General features: G+C 66.8%; 2 protein-coding genes across 2 annotated transcripts; both read right to left on the bottom strand.

Moving 5' to 3' along the window:
- Positions 1-656: 656 nt before the first annotated feature.
- Positions 657-3,241, bottom strand: LIF (LIF interleukin 6 family cytokine). Its single transcript, XM_050906852.1, has 3 exons — positions 3,223-3,241; positions 1,299-1,480; positions 657-1,141 (listed from the first exon to the last, which is right to left on the bottom strand). Exons 1-3 carry the CDS (start codon positions 3,239-3,241, stop codon positions 704-706), a joined length of 639 nt encoding a protein of 212 aa, XP_050762809.1. The 3' UTR covers positions 657-703.
- Positions 3,242-14,061: 10,820 nt separating this feature from the next.
- Positions 14,062-19,204, bottom strand: CASTOR1 (cytosolic arginine sensor for mTORC1 subunit 1). Its single transcript, XM_050906664.1, has 9 exons — positions 19,092-19,204; positions 18,880-18,950; positions 16,112-16,305; positions 15,810-15,942; positions 15,477-15,604; positions 14,704-14,816; positions 14,521-14,603; positions 14,276-14,370; positions 14,062-14,190 (listed from the first exon to the last, which is right to left on the bottom strand). Exons 1-9 carry the CDS (start codon positions 19,202-19,204, stop codon positions 14,125-14,127), a joined length of 996 nt encoding a protein of 331 aa, XP_050762621.1. The 3' UTR covers positions 14,062-14,124.
- Positions 19,205-19,412: the final 208 nt, after the last annotated feature.

Raw genomic sequence — 19,412 nt, 5'->3', positions numbered from 1 at the left:
ATGGGAAAAGCACTTTTCCGAAGGGGACGGACGAGCCCTCCGTGCCCCGCTGTGCCTGTGCAGGGGGCACGATGCTCCCCGGTGGGGCAGCCGCCGGCTCTGTCCCCAGTGGGTAGCCTCATCTGAGACGGCGGGACCCAGCCCCAGCCGCCACGGCCACCCCGGTACCCTCAGTTCAGGTCCTTGTGGGGGAGCCCAGCCCCAAAATATGCAGGGAGAGCGTGTCCCTGCATCCCCATGTCCCCACCAGCTGCAGCATCCCGGCGTCCCTCATCCCAATCCTTTTTCCTGGGGAAGTGGAGGCTTTCGGACGATGCTCGAGGATGTCTGTCAGGTTGCTCTCCATGATGGAGGAGACCGGCCATGGGGGACAGAGTCCGGCCCCGCCGCCAGCCCCTCATGGCACCCGCAGCTCCCCGCACCCCATGGGAGCACGGGGATGGCCGAGGCGCATCCCGGGACCAGCCCGTGCCCCAGCATCACCTCGGGGATGTGCCGCCTTGTCCCGCTGGATGCCAGCCCCAGCTCTGCTCCGCTCGGGACACACCGGGCTGCAACGTTCACCTCTCAAGGGGCAAATAAATTACCGGAGGGCAGATGGGGCCAGCGCAGGGTCTGGGGTAATAAATAGGAAGGCAGGAGTTCAGGAGGCAGTGGCGGGGGGACGGCTGGTGGGGGGAGGCAGAGCAGACGGGGCGGGCGCTCACGGGGGGCTGAGATGAGGTAGGAGGACACGGGCCGCCTGGGCGATGACCTGCACGTACTTCCTGAGCACCTGGCAGCCCTGCTGCTTCTTCTTGAAGGCGCTCTTGCCCTTGGAGCTCTCCCCATAGGTGACGTCCACCTGGAAGATGTTGTAGTTCTTGCAGAGGAGGCAGGTGAGGTTGGAGATGAGGCCCCGGGTGGTCTTGGTGGTGTTGTGGAGCCGGTCGAGGAGCTCCTTGGCCGTGGGGTTGAGCTCCTCCTGGTCGCGCGTGATGTTCCCCAGCGAGGCGTTGAGGAAGGCGAAGAGCTTGTACATGGCCACCATGACCTCTTTCCTCTCGCTCGTCCGGTTGACACGGAAAGCGGGGAAGAAGATGCCGCTGGGGTTGCAGAGCTTGTCGGTCTCGCTGCTGAACGGCTCTCCCTGGCACTTCAGCTGGGAGGAGAGACAAGCGTCACCCCCATGTCCCCTGTCCCCCCCCCCCCGGGCCACCTTCTGCCACCATCCCCGCCGTGCCCCCAGCCTTCCCCCTTCAAGCACGTGATGGAGCAAACAGCCCCGGGGGTCCTGGCCATCCCTGAGCACCACTTACATAGAGGCTGAAGAGGTCCTGGGCGGTGGCGTTGAGCAGCGTGACCAGCTTGCGGGTCTGCTGCTCCTGGACGTTGGAGCGGCACAAGCCATGACCGGGGCAGCCGGGGCCGGTCACCAGCAGCGCCCGGCCGGCCACCGGCCGCCGCTGCAGCAGGAGCAGGGCCACGAAGGGCACGACGCCTGTGCGGGGAGAGAGGCGGGCGTCATGGTGGGGACCGAGCCGGTGGTGGTCCGTGGGGACGATGCCGCCGCTGATGCCCTCGTAACGCAGAGCATCCCCCGAGGATGCCCCCATTCCCAGGCACCCAAGGGGAGGGCCTCCAGCCAGAGCGGGGACCCATCCCACTCGGGTGGGGGTCCGGCTCAGCCGGCAGCCCCCAGACTCCCCACTTTGCCATCTCAGCCGTGTCGAGGCTCCTGTCCCGCTCCTGTCCCCCTCACCTGCCCCCCGGCAGGCGCTCCCCTGCCTCCCTTCCCGGTGGGGTGCCCTGCGGCATTCCCACATTTCGTAACCGGCCCGGTGACGACCTGTCGAGTTTAATCAAATATGCAAAGCGCTTTCCCCTCCGTTATCCTTGGCCGGGCGCTGCAGGAGCGAGGCCCCACCCCAGCCCCGGCTGACTCAGCGGGGGCGCCTGCAAGGAAACCTGCCTTCGGCATACCCCCCCTGCCTCCGGCCTCACCGCCTGCCTCAGTTTCCCTGCCTGCGAAGTGGGCGCAGCGCCGAGGAGCCCTGGGGAGAGACGCCACAGCTGCTGGAGACGCCGGCCAGGAAATCTCTGGACGCGGAACAAGGGGACCCTTGAGCCGCCGGCAGCTGGGTCGCCCTGGCGTCCCCCTCCTGCCGGTGGGGTGAGAGCGGGGTGCTCAACCCCCCATCCCTGGGGACCCCCCCAAACCAGCATCCCTGCTTGGGGAGGCCAAACCACCTCTGGAGCCCTGCCACCGTGCTCTGCATGCTTGGGGCAGGGCACCCCGGGGGGGGGTCCCTGGGGGATCCCCGCTGCCAGGGGACCTGGATGTCACCGGCAGCGCTCCGGCAGGGTGGGGGCCCCATGCGATGCCGCGGGGGTGCTGCCAGGCAATGTCCCCGGGCCGTGACAAGCGCCGAAGCTGCCCACACTTGTCAGCGCCTCCGACGTGCCGCCGGTGCCGGGTAATCCAAGCCTTGCTTTATTTACCCTGCCCAGGTGGGAAAGGACTTACCTGGGCGTGCTGCGATCCCTGACCTGCTGCTGCTCCCCTCCTGCGCAGGACGGGGGGGACCCTTCCTCCCCGCGCCCCCGGGGCCCTGGCTGCTCCCATGGGACGCAGATGCCCTGACCCCCCGCAAGCCCCTCTCGCTGCCTCCCCCCCGGCCGCTGCCTTCTGCCCATTTCACAGCTGGGCAGAGCGAGGCTCGGCACCCACGTGTGCCAGGGGCTGGGTGGGTGGGGGGTCCCAGGTGGGTGCACTGCTGTTAGGGTGGCGGCCGCTCCCTCCAACCTCCCCTCCTGCACTTGGCAGCCTCCCCATCCCTCCGGTGCTCCCAACGCAGCAGCGGCTCGCGGCATCAAGAGACCCAGAAGGAGGAAAAGCAGGAGGGGGGAAAAAAATATTTTAAAAAGCGCAAAAAACTCCCCCCCCCCCAAAATCCCCCCGCTTGCTTTTTTTTTTTTTTTTTTGGAAGCGTTTCCAGTTATATAAGTGTCCAGATGTTGGCTGCACCGCGCCAGCGCCGCGCTTCGCTCCCCGCTGCCAATTCCCAGAGATGCTCATCCCGGGGGGGGGGGGGACGCAGCGCAGCGGGAGCCCTCGCTCCGGCAGCGGCGACCTGGGACCCGCCTGTGCCCGAGCATCACCAGGAAAAGGGGGGGGGGAGGAGGAAAAAAGGGGGAAGAAAGGGAAATAATTTCCCCAAAGTTGATTTTTTTTTTTTTTACCTGCCGGCACGAACTTCATTGTGAGCCGCGTCCCGGGAGCAACTTAATAGAGATTGGTGTTGGCAGAGGAAGTTTTCAGAAATTCATGTTCATACTGGGGGACTTCTCGGGGTTTATATACCGGTCCGGCAGCCAGCCTGTGTTGTAAGAAAGGGGAGGAGGGGGGGACGCGGGGGGGAGCAGCACCACTATCGTTACTTCTATTGAAACTGGAAATCAGGAAGTCGAGGGCTTTGGAAATCCTGAATGATTCTTAGAAATAAACTTCTGATAAAGTTGATGTCACCGGGATTGTGGGTTTTGTGTTTTTTCACGCACGGGGTCAGGGAGGTGCTGGGGAAGTGGGTGGGAAGGGAAGGGGGGGGGGGGAAATATGAATTAAAGCCCCCCCCGAGGGAGACGAGCGGCAGCACGTGGGGTTTGGGGGCGTCGCGGGGGGCGGCGGGTGCCGGCGGTGGCGTCGAGGCGCGATGGCGAGCGTGCGGCGATGTGACTCATGGAGCCGCAAGCACTTTCACCCCCGGGTCCCCCTCCCCGGGCCGGGGCTTCCCCGCTGGCTGCTGGAGCAGTCAATAAAATAAGGGGGGGGGGGAAATATTATTTGGGTTTTTTGGGGGGTTTTGGAGGGATAAAAGGTGTGGGGAGGCAGTGGTGGGGTCCCCCGAGGGGTGCGGGACCCCCGGTCACGGTGGGACGGACGCGGTGGCATCGGCGTCCCCCGGCCTGCCAGCGGCTCGTCCCTTTGGGCAAAAATATTAGAAGTAAAGGGTGAGTTTTCTCCAGGAAAAAGGACAAACCCACCCAGCGGGGAGAGGCTGGACCGGCCCCTCAGGGTTAACCCTTCCATCGGCGGGGCTGTCCCCCTGCCCGGCGCAGGCAGGGTGCAGGCAGGGGCGCAGGCAGGAGGGTGCTGGGCTGGTTGGCAAGGTGCTAAAATCAGTGCAGGAGCAAACACCCGAGCGGGAGGGGGGGTCAACTCTTCACAGGGGTCCCGCGGGGCTGGGATGCTGTGGGGCCGTTTGCTCCCCGATTTGGGTGAAAAACAGGTTAAAGGGATTTTTGTTTTTCTTGTAGATATTTTTTTCCTCTCCAGGGGCACGGCCGAGCTGAAACTTTTAATCAGGTTTAGCAAGTTTGTGCCCTGGGTGCTCTGGCAGCATGAACCCGCCGCGGTGACAGTCGAGGAACGGTGACACAAGAGCCGCCACAACCCCGGCCATCCCCAGTGGCAGGGGGTGACGCGTCGAGAGGGGACGTGAGGACCCCACTGTGCTGGGGCAGGGAGGGGGGTTGGTCACTTAGCTGCTGCCTGCCTCAGTTTCCCCATGCATGAACCTGGGGACCAGCCTGGTTTGTCAGGTGGCATTGATGCCAAAGCCCATTTCAGCCCAGTCTGCCTTACTGGGATGACAGGCAGTGGGCAGGGACGGGGCTGGGGAGCGAGGGGACTGTGGAGGCTGGGGAGGACGAGCCCCATCTCACCCCCCGCAGCCTCACGCCTGGTTTTATCAGGGTGCAGTGAGCAGCCCATCACGTATTGATGGATACCTGATGGCCTGATGGCACTTGATTAGCTGAGGAATTGGCATTTCTTAATTAATAGCACTAGGGAACATTTTCGGGGGGGCTTGCGTGCAGGGATTGCTGTGGGTTCGCTGTTTTCTGCCCTTTCCCTGAATTTCCCAGCGGCGACTCAGCCCAGGGCTGCCCGGGGCCCGGCCGCTGTCCCGGAGCTGGGCAGGGTTTGGGGTTTCATGTATAATAGATTTTCTAGGGGGGGATGGAAAGGGGGCTCCCCCTCTGCAGGGGAGGATGCTCCAGCAGGAAAACCCGAACCCCTGGTCCAGGCAGGTTGGATGGGGGAGATGCAGGGGACGGGAGATGCCCAGGAAAATCCCCTTTCCCAATCACTTCGGTAGCAGGAATGTCCCCGCACGGATCCTGCACGGATGCCCCATGGAGATGGGCAGCAGGAAAGGTGAGATGCAGGAGCGTGGTGAGATGGTGACATGGGTGGGGGGTCCCCATAGGTCCCAAGGGGAAGGGGCTGGTTGGGGGGGGGGAGCCAGCCCTCCCTGTCGGAGGGAGCGGGGGGCTGCGGGGCTGGGAACCTGTGGGGTGCCCCCAAGGTGTCCCCAGTTTGGGGACCCCAGGAGCGGAGCTGGGGGCAGGTTGGGCAGGAGGCAGCTGCCCTGCCCGGCCCACCAACTGCTGCCTGCTGTCCCCGCTGTCCCCGCTCTGTCCCCACCATCCCCAACCGCCAGCCTGGCCAGGGACACGGGGACAAGCGCAGGGTGTCCCGAGGCCACCGCTGCCCTGCTGCCCCTCGGCTCCCCCACAGCTGCCCCCCCCCCACGTCCCCAAGCGCCCCCCCCGTCCCCAGCCCTGTCCCCATGCTGCCCCCTGCTGCCCCCGCCCGGAACTGCCCACTCTCCATCCCATAATTGCCCCCCAACCTTCTCCAGCTCCCCCCCCCCGAATTGCCCCAGCCCCACCCCACAACTGCCCCCCCCCGCCCCAGCCCTGCCCCAGCCCTGCCCCCTGCCCCGTCCTCAGCCCAGCCCTGTCCTCTCCCCCCCAGCCCAGAGCTGCCCCCTCCTGCCCCGTCCCCACCCCATAATTGTGTGTGTCCCCCCCCCATCCCCACCCCAGAACTGCCCCATCCCATAATTGCCCCCCCCCCCGCCCCATCCCCACCCCAGAGTCCCCTCTGGGTCCCCTCTGGGGCCTCGTCCTGTGCTGTCCCCAGGCAGGAGGGGACACCGAGATTTCAGCCGCCACCGCAGCCCCCGGGGGGGGTCCCGCAGGTTTGGGGCTGGGGCCAGGGCCGGTCGGGGGGGGCCGTGCCGGGGGGGGGCTGAGGAAGGGGTGAGTAAGGTCGGTGTCCCCATGCCCCCGCCCCAGGGAAGCCCGGAGCTGAATAACGGCAGGGACCGAATTCCCCTTTGAGTCACGATGTTTTCCCGCCCGGAGCTGCCTCTCCCCTGCCCCCGTGCCCCACCGGTGTCACCCCACCGGTGTCACCCCACGTGTCACCCCATGGGTGTCACCCCACAGGCAGGCACCCTGCTGCTTTCCATCCCAGCCAGGCGGGGAGGACCCTGTGGCCGTGGCAGGGCGAGCAACATCCTCGGGGACCGTGGCCAAGGGACGTCCCCGCTGTGGGGTGGCAGTTCCCGGGGGTGGGCAGTGGGGTCCCCCTGGGTGGCCCTGCAAGGAGGGAGCCCGGCCCCGTGGGGACACTGGGGACATGGAGGCTGCCAGCACCCCTCCCGTGACACTCAGCCCAGGGTGCACCCCCTGTTTGGGGGTCCCCCCACCCCTCCACACTGGTCCCGGGGGGGTCACGTACCTGCGCCCTCCCCTCCGCAGCCCATGCAAGCTGCCTCCTCTTCGGAGCCGGCGGGGTGTGGCACGGTCACGGTCACAGTCACCCACGGCACGGCAAGCCGGCCCGGGCTGCTTCATGGTGACATCGTCCCCACCCCGAGCGTCCCCAAATGGCAGTGGGTGCCAGCGCGGCGGTGGCTGTCCCGGCGGCGATGCTCCCCGCAACTGAGTCAGGCAGCGGTGCCGGCGGCAGTGCCAGGCAGCCCGGCGGGCACCGGCACACGGCGGGGAACAAGTGACTCCACGGTGCCACATGACCGGGTCTTAGGATTTTTGACTCAGCTGGGCCGGTGGCAGCGGGGTGGCCTGGTCCCCATGGTGGCCCGGGCCAGGTGGCAGGGACGTGGCACTCTGGCTTGGCTACGGTGATGGCCCGGCCCGTGCCAGCGGCTGTGCCGGGTCGCTTGCCACGCAGGGCTGTGTGACATGCGGCACATGCTGCCATGCGGTGTGGTGCCACACCGTGGCACGGCACATGCGAGGCGGTGCCAGGCCACGCCACGGGATGCCACGCCTTGCCACGTCACATGCCGTGTGCCACACTGTGCCATGTGCTACACCGTGCCATGCCATGTGCCACGCCGTGATGTGCCACGTCCTGTGCCGTGCCACGTGTCACGTGCCACATCCCATCATGTGCCATGTGCCACTGTGCTGTGCCACATCCCGTGCCATGCCACGTGCCACACCGTGCCGTGCCACGTCCCACTCTGTGCCACACTATGTGCCACACCAGGCCAGGTCCCATCCCACCCCATGCTGCCATCCCGTGCTGTGCCATGTGCCCTGGCGAGGACAACGGGCACATCCTGGCCACCGGAATGCAGCCCCTCTCTGCCCACGGACACCCGGACGCAGGGACACAACCGCTCAGCGGCCCACGGGCCGAGGTCGACACTTTATTTCCTTCTGCCATTATACAAAAATACGGGGGTGCCACGAGCCCGTGGTGAGCGCCGCCCTTCTCACAGTACCAAAAAATATTGAGATTCATAAATAAAAGCTCGTTACATTCATAGTTTAACACGATACAAAAAAAGTTATCATAAAAATAGATATTTATATATTAAAAACATGTCCTTAAATATTTCTTCCCACTGCAGGGATGTATTAAATTAACCCCAAGATTCAATAAATATGATAACCACACAAATATTAATGTATAAATTAGTGGGGAGGGGGTGGGTGCCGCCACTCACCGTCACAGTGCGGTGGCCGGAGCCGAGCCCCTGCCCGGCACAGGCAGAGCTGCAGTGGCATGGCCCGAGGGGCTCGGGGACGCGGGGGACACTGAGGGTACAGGGACGCTGAGCGCAGAGGGAAGAGCGTGGGGCCCCTGAGGACACAGGGGTGCTGAGAGCACGGGGACTCCAAGAGCACGGGGTCACCAAGTGTGCAAGACTGAGCACAGGGACACTGCGCAGGGACAAGCGCAGGGCCACCAAGCACAAGGCACAGGGATGAGCTGAGGGCCTGGGGACACTGAGCGTGCAGGGACGAGGACAGGGACGAGCACAGGGACATTGAGTATGCAGGGACACCAAGCTCACAGGGATAACCAAGCTCACGGGGACACCAAGCTCATGGGGACACTGAGCTGACAGGGACACTGAGCTCACAGGGACACTGAGCTCACAGGATTCCGCTCCCAGATGCTCTCTGGGATCAGCAAACCCAGCGCGCAGGGCAGGCAGGGATGGGCAGGCAAGGGGTGACAACGCCGGTGGCACTCGTCGGTGCCAGCAGTGCTCTCCGTGGGCCGGGGCCGCACCCTGCCGGCAGCGCGGCGGTTGCTGGGCGAGCGGCTCTTAGTCAGGCTGGGTCACCGGACCCATTGAATCACTGGAAAATCCGGCAGGGCTCGGTGACAAGGGACGGCTCCATCCCGCAGCGCTGGGCACCTGGGGGACACCCGAGCGCGCCTGAGCGCGCGGCTCCCCGCGGCACCGGGGCTGCCGAAACGTGGGGCAGGATGTGGGGCAGCTGCCAGGAGCAGAGCGGGGCTGTCCTGCGGCCGAGAGGTGGCACGGGGACAGCTTGGTCTCCACGGCAAGCCGAAGTGACGGGAGCTGCTTCGAGCGCGCTTACGTCCTCACCCGCGCGAGCTTAGAGGGTCTCTGTGGTGCGTCCCGGCCGGCGGGCGAGTCTCCATCCCAGGGACGGGGATGGGATGGAGATGGGGATGGAGATTGGGATGAGGATGGAGATGGAGATGGAGACGGAGACGGAGACGGGGACAACTCCGGTGACGGCGGGGCTGCACTAGGAGCGCGCGGGCAGCTGTGAGCCCCGGCGCGATCTCCGCTTCTCCCGGCGCGCTCGGCGGCTCCTGGCCTCCAGCTGGGCGCTGAGCTTGGCCATGAAGCGGGCGTAGCTCCAGAGGATCCGGCACCCCTCCAGCTTCTGCCGGAAGACCTTGGTGGGTGCCGTGGGGCCGGGCAGGGGCCGGTAGCCGGGGCGGGGGCTGGGGGCCGGGAAGAGCCCCTCCAGGTTGTTGAGGAGCCCTCGCACCTTCAGGTGGGTGCTGGCCAAACGGCGAAGGATTTCGGCGCCGGGGGGGTTGAGGTCGCGCTGGTGCCGGGTGATGTCCTGCAGCGCCTGGGCCATGCGGGCCATGGGCACCCGCAGCCCCCGCAGCCCCCGCAGCCCCCCAGGCCCCATCACCGGTCCCTGCAGCCACTCGGGAGGGCTGTTGGTGCGGCAGAGGTGGTTGATGGCCAGGCGCTGGTCCTTCTCCTGCCCGGGAATGGGGGGGAAAGGTCAGGGATGTGGGACGGGAGCAGCACGGGGACCCCCCCACCAGCCCCGTGTCCCCCCGCAAAGGGGACAGGAGCGACCCCTCGCCCTGGGGAAGGGGACTCACGTAGAAGGCGAAAAGCTCCTGCGCGTCCTCGGCCATGTGCCTCACCAGCGCCTGGATCTGCTGCAGGGTGGGGGGCTGCAGGGGCCGCCCCCCCTGGCCCGGCACCGCCCAGAGGATGAAGAGCCCTTTGGTGACAGCTGGGGAGGAAGAGGAGGGAGATGGGGGACACTGGGGCATCGCTGGGTGCAGGGAGGCAGCCCCCTCTCTGCGCCGGAAAGGCACAAGCTCACCAGTCCCCGTGCCACGGTGACAGCTGCCGCGGGAAGAGCTCGGCCCCGTGCGCCCATCACCCTGGCATCAGGCCTGGAGGCAAGAACAACGTGTGCCGGGCACATGCGTCCCCTGCGCCGAAGTCCCCGGTACTGCCGCAGGGACGAGCCAGCCCCTGTGCCAAAAGCCTGCTGGGGACCCAGCGGGGAGGAGGAGGAGGAGGAGGATGAAGATGCCATGGAGCAGCCAGGGAGCGCAGCCTGGCCGCGGCGGTTGCCCCAGCAGCTCCCCCTGTCAGCGTGGGCCACCGCAAAGGAGGGGACAGGGGTGACGCTCCTGGATCCAGCCCCTCGGCTCCAGCCGGACGCTGTCCTGGCCCCGCTGTCACCCACGGCCACGTGCCGGCCGTGACTTCGGATGCGGCGCTGGACTGGCACACAGCATCTGGCCCTGCTGTGCTGGGGGGGGGTTGAAGGGCTTGGGCAGGGTGCAGGACCCATGCCAGCAAGCTGACCCCTGACCCTCTGCCATCGGTCCCCAAACTGACCCCAAAGCTTGTCCCCTCCTGCCCGCCCCCTCCCAGCATCTCTTCTCCCCCGGGGACAAAGGGAGCCCCAGTGGGGTGCCCATCCCCGGTGCTCCACGTCCCACGTGCCACGCGGGGGAATGTCCCAGTCCCCCGCTGGTGCCCTTGGGAGGTGACACCACCACGGCACGGGGGGGGGGACAGCCTCGGTGACAACATCTGCCGAGGCACGCCGACTCAACCCTCATGTGGGCCCCGCCACCGTGCTCCCTCCCACGGCTCCCGGCCGGCTCGGCACAGCCGGCGTGCGAGCAAGAGGGTAGTTGCGGGACGCCGACAGACACCTACCTGCCAGCACACCCAGGGGCCGCCCGTCGCACCGCATGGCCGGGGCAGGGTGTTTCGGCACGGGGCTGCCGGGCGCGCGAGCGACTTCCTTACTGCTCGGCGATGGGGAAGCTCGCCTTTTAAAGTGCACCCATTCGCCCCCACCTCCGAAGGAGGCACCCGGACCCAACGGAAAGCCAGAGAGAAGTGAAGCCGTGCCCCGGGGGCCAATGAGCGGGGTGAGCCGCCCCGGCGGGAGGAAATGATGCCGGCTGGCCGGTGGGGTTGTTCTTCGATTCAGTTCCTCGAGGGAGTCCTGGCAGGTCCAGCCCAGGGAGCCCATGGTTCCACTGCTCGTCCCGGATCCGGCCGCACTGGTGCCACTGAACCCCCACGACTCGGCTTCTTGGGAAAGGGCCGCTTTGAGTCACCCCGGTTTCGCCGCTCGGTGCCCAAAAGGCTGGCTGAACCGAAAACAGCCTCGGCTGCCCCGAAACCCAAATGCAAAAGAGGGCAGCGGCAGCAGCAGGGTTGGCACCCGAGGACGGGGACATCGGTCATGTGGGGATACCCGTGTCCCATCACAGGGGGCTTCGCATCCCGAGTCCAGCCATGGGAGCCGAAAATCTGTCCTGGGAAGGAGGGAGGTGGAAGCCCGGGAAGTACGGAGCATCCCGGCACAGCTGGGGACTGCACCCGGCCGTGGCGTTCGGCGATGCTCCGGAGGATCCTCTGGCCGGCCGGCCGGCTGCTCACACCCGCCCACCCCTCTGGGTGACAAATTCAGGCGCTGACCAAGTGGGGGACACCGGGCAGCACGGCTCAGCCCCTCTGCCTGGCAGCACCCACGGGTGCCCCCGGGGAGGAAACACAACTACCCGTGCGGGGCCCTGGGTGTTGCCCAAGGGAGTGGGGGCTGAGGGCAGCGGAAGCCCGGCGCGGGCAGCGGTGCAGGCAGCGTTGCCCTCACCGCCGTGTCAGGCTTATGCAATACTGCCACGGGAGAACCCGGCTTGCACGGCCCCGGCCAGCATTGCCGTGGAGCCTGGCACAGCCTCGGCGCTGCCGGCAGCACCCAGTGCAAACCTCCTTGTCCCCCTCAGCTCCCCTTTCCCGGTGGATGGAGCCCGGCAGGAGCCTGGCACCGACGGGGGCTTTTTCCACCCCATAAAAAGGAATAGATTTTATCAGCTTTTTGAGATGCGTTGCAATCTGGTTGATTTTGGTGACCATCAAAAGCTGCCGGTGTGAGCAGAGGGAGCCGACCTGCGCCGAATTCACACATTCAGGGGGTTTGGTGGCAGCGTGGGAGGACAACCCAGAAATAACATCTCCTCTGGGGTGGAAGAGCGCAGCCATGACTTGCTTCCAGAAGAAGAAATATTTTCTTCTCCCCAAAATTTCCCCTCCCCAGCCACCCCACGACCTGCAGGACTCCCTGCTGTGGGAGCGGGGCCGGCGCTGCTTCCTCCACCAGCTGCCTCCTCCTCCTCCTCCTCCTCGCGGCGTCCCCCGGCAGAGGTGGCAGCTGGGCTGGGTTCGGTGGGGCCGGGGCGGGGAGGGCTGTGCCCAGGGCAGCCCTGGAGGGCTGGAGGAGCCAGGGGAACGTCCTTCACTCTCCACACCTGCTTGACTGAAGTAGTTTGTCCATCCGTCCAGCCAGACAGGCTGTTAGCCTGACCATCCACCTGCCCATCCATCCATCCACCCATACATCCCTCCACCTGTCCGCCTATCCATCCGCCTGTCTGTCCATCCATCCAATGAACCAACCATCCATCCAACTGTACATCCATCTACCCATCCATCCACCCACCTGCCCACTCATCCGTCTGTCCACTTGCACATCCATCCACCCACCTGCCCATCCATCCACCTGTCCATCCATCCACCTGTCCATCCATCCATCCACCCACCCATCTGTCTACTTGTACATCCATCTACCCGTCTCTCCATCCCTCCACCCACCCATCCATCCTTCTGTCCATCCCTCCATCCATTCATCTACCTCTTATCCATCCATCTGTCTGTCCATCCATCCACCTGTCCATCCATCCACCCCTCCCTCCCTGACCCCACGGGCCCTCCAGTGCATGCGGTGCTGTGACAGGACCCCTGGGGCACCCTGGCCGGGCGAGCAGGACAACGCAGGCAGAGCACACCCACCCTCAGATCCCCCCACGGCCCCTCCACGTGGCACCGTCACCTCCCAGGGCTCGGCGCGGGGTCCCTGCCGGGCTGGGCCGGGAGGAGGCCACTGTGGTGGCCACCCCACCAGAGGAAAGTGGGTGGCGGAGGACTGTGCAATACCCAACAGGGACAAAAATAGCGCCGGTGACCGCATGGGCCGGCTGCAATTTCTTCATCGCTTGGGCGCGCGTCACCGGCGTCTCATGACTCTGGACAAGAGAGCGAGACAGGAAAGAAAGCGCCCGGAGATGTTGCAGGAACCCGACGGCGTGCAAGTGTGCAGGAGCTGACGCAGGGAAGACACGGCTGGGACCCGGACACGCTCCCACTTGGTGCATGGGAGAGCGGGGGCCGGTTTTTGGGGACAGGACGGGAGTAGAGCTGCAGAAATGGGGGAAATGGGACCCGTGCCTCAGTTTCCCCAGGGCTGGTGACTTGCCGGGGGCTGCAGCCTTCACCCCTTTTTTCACCCAAAATACACGGCAGGCGAGCTGCCCACATCCTGGTCACCTTATGGCGGGGACACGGGGAGTGCCACGTCCCCCCGCCACATCCCAGCTGCTCCCATCCCACCCAGTGCCACTACCCCGGGGACCAGCTCTGGGCCAACCCCCTGGGACTATAATAAAAATAATAGGACATTTATTGACTTATTAAAACTAAGTGAAAATACAGCTTGGGAGGAGCTGGGGGGGTTCACCATCGTCCCCCCACAGTGGGCGATGGCCCACGCAGGGCCGTGGGGCCACCCCAGAGGGGACACAGGGCTGGGGCTGAACCACAGCCCCCCCCTCCCCCCCCTCGGAGATTTTTGGGGTGGCAAGGGGAACCCCAGCTCCGGGGATGCTTTCACCCCCGATGTGGCCGGTCCAGGGGTGTCCCAGAGCATCATGGCCACCCCCCCCCCCAACCCAAGGGGACCCACCCGTGGGGACACACACAGGGTGTGGGGACACATCCCACCAGCCCCAGACTGTCACCCCCAGCACCACGGTGGCACATCACTGCTTTCTAGCATGTCCCCCTGCCATGTCCCCTCCTCTGGCAGGTCCCCGGGGACACCCACTCTCCTCCCGAGCCCCTCAACCCTGCGCGGGCAGGGCTGGAGGCAGAGGACGGCGTGGGGCTGCCCTTCAGCCTCACCTGTGGGTGGCACGGTGGGGACTGCTCCCCGCTCCCACAGGACGCTGGCCCACTGCCATCAGGCCACCAGGTCCCCGAAGCCACCATGTCCCCACGTCCCCAGCAGGCAGGGAGCGACGCTGCACCCGGTTCTGCCCCGCACCGGCGGGGGGGGAGCCTTAAATTTAAAAAATAACGAATATAGGGGATGGGGGAGAAGGGGGAGCCCACTGTGCCACCGCGCTGGGCCACCCGGCCTGGGGACAGCCGGCCGCTATCTGCCGCTCTCCTGGCGCTGCTGCAGCAGCTGGATGACCTCGGCGATGCCCTCCTCGGGGACCTGCCGGGGAGAGGGACAGAGCGGGTGTCAGCCCCGGGGGGACACCCCCACCACGGCGGGTCCCCGGGGAAGGGCAGGGGCTCACCAAGGCGTGATCGAAGTTGAAGGTGCTGATGTAATACGCCGATATGTCAGCGGCGGCCAGCGGCTCGGCGATCTGCGCCACGATGCCGCACTCATCTGGGGAGGCAAAGGGACGCCGGGGTGAGTGGTGGCCCCGCCATGGGGACACGCAGGGAGAGCATCACCCCGGAGCATCTCCCAGGTAGGGGGAGGACGGGTGGTGGCGGCACAGGGAGGAGGACACACGGCCACCGCTGCCACGCTCACCAAAGCCGAGGGGCTGCCCGCCGATCCGCACCATCCGCCACAGCTCCCCCGTCGAGCTGGTCAGCAGCAGGTCACTGGGGAACCTGAGAGAAGGGGGGCCTGAGTGTAACCCCCCCCGCTTTCTGAGCCCCCAGCCCCGGGGATGGACAGAGACGGACGGACAGCCGCAGGGACAGCACCTACCGCTTCTGGGTTTCAGCATCCATCACGATGGAGATGTAGCCCTCGATGAGGGAGAAGGCGAAGAAGGTGATGGAGTCGAGGTCCTGGCTGCCGGCGCCAGCCTCCCTCGGGGGCTGCACAGCGGGGGGGGAAAAGAGCCACAGGGAGGGGTCACAAGCCCCAAAATTGGGAGGCGAAGCGCTTGGTGGTGGCACTGGGTGTCGTCGAGCATCATGGTGGGCTGCCACAGGGTGAGCCGGTGCGGGGGGAGGAGAGGGGGGACGGGAGCGGGTGCTACCCGCAGGGTCTGCAGCTCACACAGCCGCTGGGTTGGGGAGCAGCGGGTGCCAGCCACAGGCAGGACAGGGGTGACACCGGATTTTGGGGCATTCCCAAAATGCCATGGTGCATCCGGAGCAGGAGGGTCCCACCAGAAGGGACCCCATCCCAGGGGACATGGGAGGTCCCAGCCAGGAGCATCCCCTCGCCCTGGCACTGTTCCCACCGGCCTTTTGCAACCCACCCTCTCCTGTTTTGCAATCCCCCCTCCCCAGGCTTTGCTGCAATGGGGGGCTCGTCCCCCAGGTCACCTCGGGGCTCCTATCTCCCACGGTGGCAGCAGGACCCACAGCACCCACGTGGCTGCAGCCCCCCAGCACGTTCGGGAGGGCAAAACCAGTTTGCAAAACACACCCAGAGCTTGAAAAGCCACTGGGAGCAAGGCGGGGGGACATGTCACCGCAGCTCAGGTGGCACCAGGCGAGGGGCCACCACCCTGTCCCTGTCCCCGGGACCCACCTGTGGGAGTAGAAGAGGACGTCGATGAGCATGGTGGCGATGGCGGGCAGCGTGTCAGGGGCCACGGTCAGGACGCAGAAACGGGTCTGGGGGCTCTGCACGGGGTGCAGCGTGGGGCTGGCGGCTGGCAGGGCGAGAGCCACCCGTCAGGCGTGGGGACAGCTTGGGGACAGTACCGCAGTGCCACCCCGTGGCCACCGCAGCCACAGCCCGGCATCCCTCAGGGTGCAGAGGGGTGGCCCTGGGGATGTGGGTACCACTGGTGGGAGCTGGAGCATCAAGGTGGGAACCGGGTGGCCCCGGGGGACACGGGACCCGGCGTCACTCACCCGGCTTGGGCTTGAGGAAGCCGTTGCTCACATCGTCGCAGGTGACGGGGACGCACTCGCCGCTCTCTTCCTTGTAGATGTCGAACTCCCCCGCCAGCGTGTGGATCACCACCGGCAGGTCCCGCTCCCGCACCTGGCCAGGGGTGCAGGATCAGGGCCGGCACCGCCACCCCTCCCCGCAGCCCCCCCCCCCCCCACCGGCCAGGGACAGAGGGGTCCCCACCCAGCTCCGCTGCCGGAGCCAACACGCCGGTGGGACCAGGCATCACCATCACCGTCCCCGTCATTGCCCGGCCACTCACCAGGATGAAGTCGGTCTGGTAGGTGGAGAGCATCAGCACCGAGACGTGGTGCTCAGCCAGTGGCGCGATGACCGACCTGGCGATCTTGGTGACGCCGGTGGCCTGGCAGCCGGAGGGCGCCCGGCCGTTGGAGACGACGCTGAGCACCAGCCACGTCGAGTCCGCCACCTGCATGAACTCGGAAGGCGGCAGCTCTGCAAGGGATAAAGGGAAACTGAGGCACGAGGCTCCCTGGGGCTCGGCACAGCCAAACGGCATCCGATGCCGCATGCCCTGTCCGTGCCGCAGAGCTCGCGCCGGCTCAGGCACCACATGTCACACTGTCCCTCGGGAGATGAGCTGGCCCAGCAGAGCCAGGACAGGATCAGCCCCATGCAGGGGGCTGGAAATGCTGGTTTGGGGGTGCAGACCAGCCCCATCCACAAGCGGAACGAGCCAGACAGGGCTCAGCCACTCCAGGCGCTGAGACGGCGTCTGAATTTGGCCGCAAGGAGGAGCGGGGCTGAGGCTACGACCCCCCCCAAGCCCAGGACGCATCTCTCCTCCCTGCACCAGCACCCTGGACTGGGTGCAAGTGGGTGTCGAGGTGTGCCTCACCCCAAAACCAGCACTGCCAGGGTCCTGGGGCTGCCCGGCTCATCCCCTGCCCCCTAGGAGCCCCCAGCCCAGCATCCAGCACCAGGGGTGCTGGAGGGGAGCGGGGGGATGACACGGGGTACCGGAGGGGATGAGGGAAGGGCCACCCCACCATCCCGGGGGTGCCAGCACCTCGTGCCAGCCCGGCGGGGAAGGGGCCGAGCCCGTGCTGGCCGGGGGCCAGGGCTGCCTCCCAAAAAGCTGCTTTTGTTGGCAGGGAGGGCGCATGCTGGCCGGCCCCTTCCTGCCCCGGGACCGGGGAGAGGATGGGGGCTGCGCTCGTGTCCCCCCCACCGCACCCACCCTCCTGCCCAGGAGAGGGGCTAGCGCTACCGGGGTGCCCCAGGACTCATCCAGGTAACCCCCTCCTCCCTGGCACCCCCTTCCCCACCCCACAGCGCTCCCTGGAAGGGACAGGGTGGGGTGGGCACCCAAGGGGTCTCCCAACTGCTCCCCCCACCCCAACAAAAGTGGGAAACAGCACCCACGGGAGACAGCCTCGCACAAGCGCCCAGCCCTTCGGTGGGCACCCGGCGTCCCAGCCCAGCTGAGAAGGCAAACTCATCACACCAGTGGCAGAGGGGAGGTCACCCCAGGGAGTGATCCGGCACCCATGGAGGGGGGACCCCATCACGGGACGGGCTCCGCACCCCACTCCCGAACCATGGCTCGGGGCGGGGCGGGAGCGGGGCCGGATCCAGGGGCCTTGCCGGGTGTTTCCAGCGCCTGTTCCTGCGCAGGAAGCGCCAGGACGGCCTCGGCTCCGGCCCAGGGCCGAGCGTTGGGGCCGGCGGGGGGACACACGGGGACACGGGGACCCGTCCCAGCCCTCGCCACTTAATCGCTTTTCAATACCACCCTGGGCGAGGCCCTGAGCGCCCTGGGGGGACCCCGCTGTCCCCGTGCCACCCACCCCAGGGCTTAATCCAGATCCCTAAGGGAAGAGAGGGGGTGCAGCTCTCCTCTGCCAGGGGTCCCCTCCCCAGCCCCGCAGCGGGGGACGCTGGCAGCCCCCCAGACCCGGGGGGGGTACACATGGCTCAGCAGGGCCGCCAGCTCGCAGGACCATTGTTCGGCACTTCCCGCCCTCCCCTCGGGATTGAGGAATATTTGTCCGCAGGCCCCGAAATAAAACAATACGTGGGGAACGGCTCCGGCTCTGGGGGAGGAGAGCCCGGCCCCATGGCCCCTTCCCTGAGCACAGGGCTGGGGAGGGAGGTGGGAGCTGGATCTGGCCGGCGAGCGCCCCATGGCCGGAGCGCTGACCCTTGCTCCTTGGGGCACATCCGAGGTGATAAGCTGCGGCCGGCTCCTGCAGCCTCAGCAGGAAGGTTTTGGGTGTGGGAAGCCAGGACAGGATCCGGACCCTCCGGCATGGCCCGTTGGGCCGGTAGCCCCGGCAGGACCGGTGGTGAGGCTGATGCATGGCACGTGTTGGGTCACCAGCGGCGCGGACGTCACCGAATGACACCTCCCAGGGAGAGGGAACCGACCTGGAAGGGCTCAAACCCCCCCAGGATACCCCAAAACCTGGTCCCTGCTGCCAGGCAGCACCCCCAGGCAGGGCTCACCCCTGCCAGCCCAGGCGGGCGCAGAATCGGCCCCACTCTGTCAAAGCACCGGTCAGCCCTGGCCCTCACCGGGCAGGGGGAAGAGATGAAAGCAGCCAAAGGAATGACGGCAGGAGGTCTGGCAGCAGCGCCCTGTGCAGGCAGGGAGCCTGGAGTGCTGCCCGTGGGCATCCCAGGAGATACGTGCCCCCTGCCTGGAGCAGCTGGGCTTCCCCCAGACCATCCCTACTGGTTCCACAGCCTGGTCCCATGAGCCGGCGGAGATGCAGCTCTGCCTGGGAGGGGGTTATTAGGGCAAAGGCAGCCATGCCAGGAGAGCCTCGGCCGGGCAAGCTGGTACATCCCCAGCGCAGGCGCCAAGAGGATGGAAGCTCTGCGGCTGGAAGCCATGGGGATGGGCATGTACTGAGGGAGCCTCGCTACAAGCCGGGACTCGCTCCCTGCGGTCCAGGCCCGGAGTGTCGCTGCGCTCAGCCGGGCTGAGAACGTGCACAACTCGCGTCTGCGGTGCCAGCCCAGCCTGCAAGGGACAGGGTGGCCGTGGAAGCCACTGCACGGTACCTTTGAAGCCCTCCTCATCCAGCATGATGGTGTAGTCCTCGGGAGTCTCCGTCAGGCTGAAGAACTTGCACCTGAAGAAGAAGAAACCGGTGCTGCCGACCCCAACACCACCGCCTCCCGGGGCCGGGCACCGGGACGAGGTGGGGAAGCTGAAGCGGTACCGGGCACCGGAGGAGGAGGAGGAGGAGGAGGACGGGGAGGAAGGCCGGTACCTGCAGCGCTGGGGCAGGAAGAGCAGCTTGAGCAGCGGGTGGGTGTAGAGCCAGAGCCCGCGGCGGGCCAGGCTCAGCACCCGCACCCGGTGCTCCAGGATGTGCAGGTCCATGGCGGCCGCGCCGCGCCGGCCCCCGCCGCCGCCGCCGCTATAAGCGCGGCCCCGGCCCGCCCCGGGCCCGCCCCGCGCCGCGGGAGGGGCAACCGCCTGCCACGCCCCGCCACGCCCCGGCCCCGCCCCGCCCCGGGACCGGCCCCCGTACCCCTACCCGGAGCCCCGGGGTGCCCGCAGCGGACCCGACCCGGAGCCCCGGGGTGCC

Source organism: Gymnogyps californianus, chromosome 16, assembly GCF_018139145.2.
Source record: "Gymnogyps californianus isolate 813 chromosome 16, ASM1813914v2, whole genome shotgun sequence".
Taxonomy (NCBI): Eukaryota; Metazoa; Chordata; class Aves; order Accipitriformes; family Cathartidae; genus Gymnogyps; species Gymnogyps californianus.
Note: the sequence above shows the minus strand (reverse complement) of the source record. Positions and strands in the feature narration are given on the sequence as shown.

Bases quoted from the DNA above. Each gene is read 5' to 3' on its own strand.
- LIF (XM_050906852.1), bottom strand. The intron at 1,142-1,298 runs GTAAGTGGTGCT...CTCTCCTCCCAG, and splicing joins AGGACCTCTTCAGCCTCTAT to CTGAAGTGCCAGGGAGAGCC.
- CASTOR1 (XM_050906664.1), bottom strand. From the start codon at position 19,204: ATGGACCTGCACATCCTGGAGCACCGGGTGCGGGTGCTGAGCCTGGCC. The intron at 15,943-16,111 runs GTGAGTGGCCGG...ACCCCTGGCCAG, and splicing joins ACCAGACCGACTTCATCCTG to GTGCGGGAGCGGGACCTGCC. The intron at 14,604-14,703 runs GTAGGTGCTGTC...CCCTTCTCTCAG, and splicing joins GATGCTGAAACCCAGAAGCG to GTTCCCCAGTGACCTGCTGC.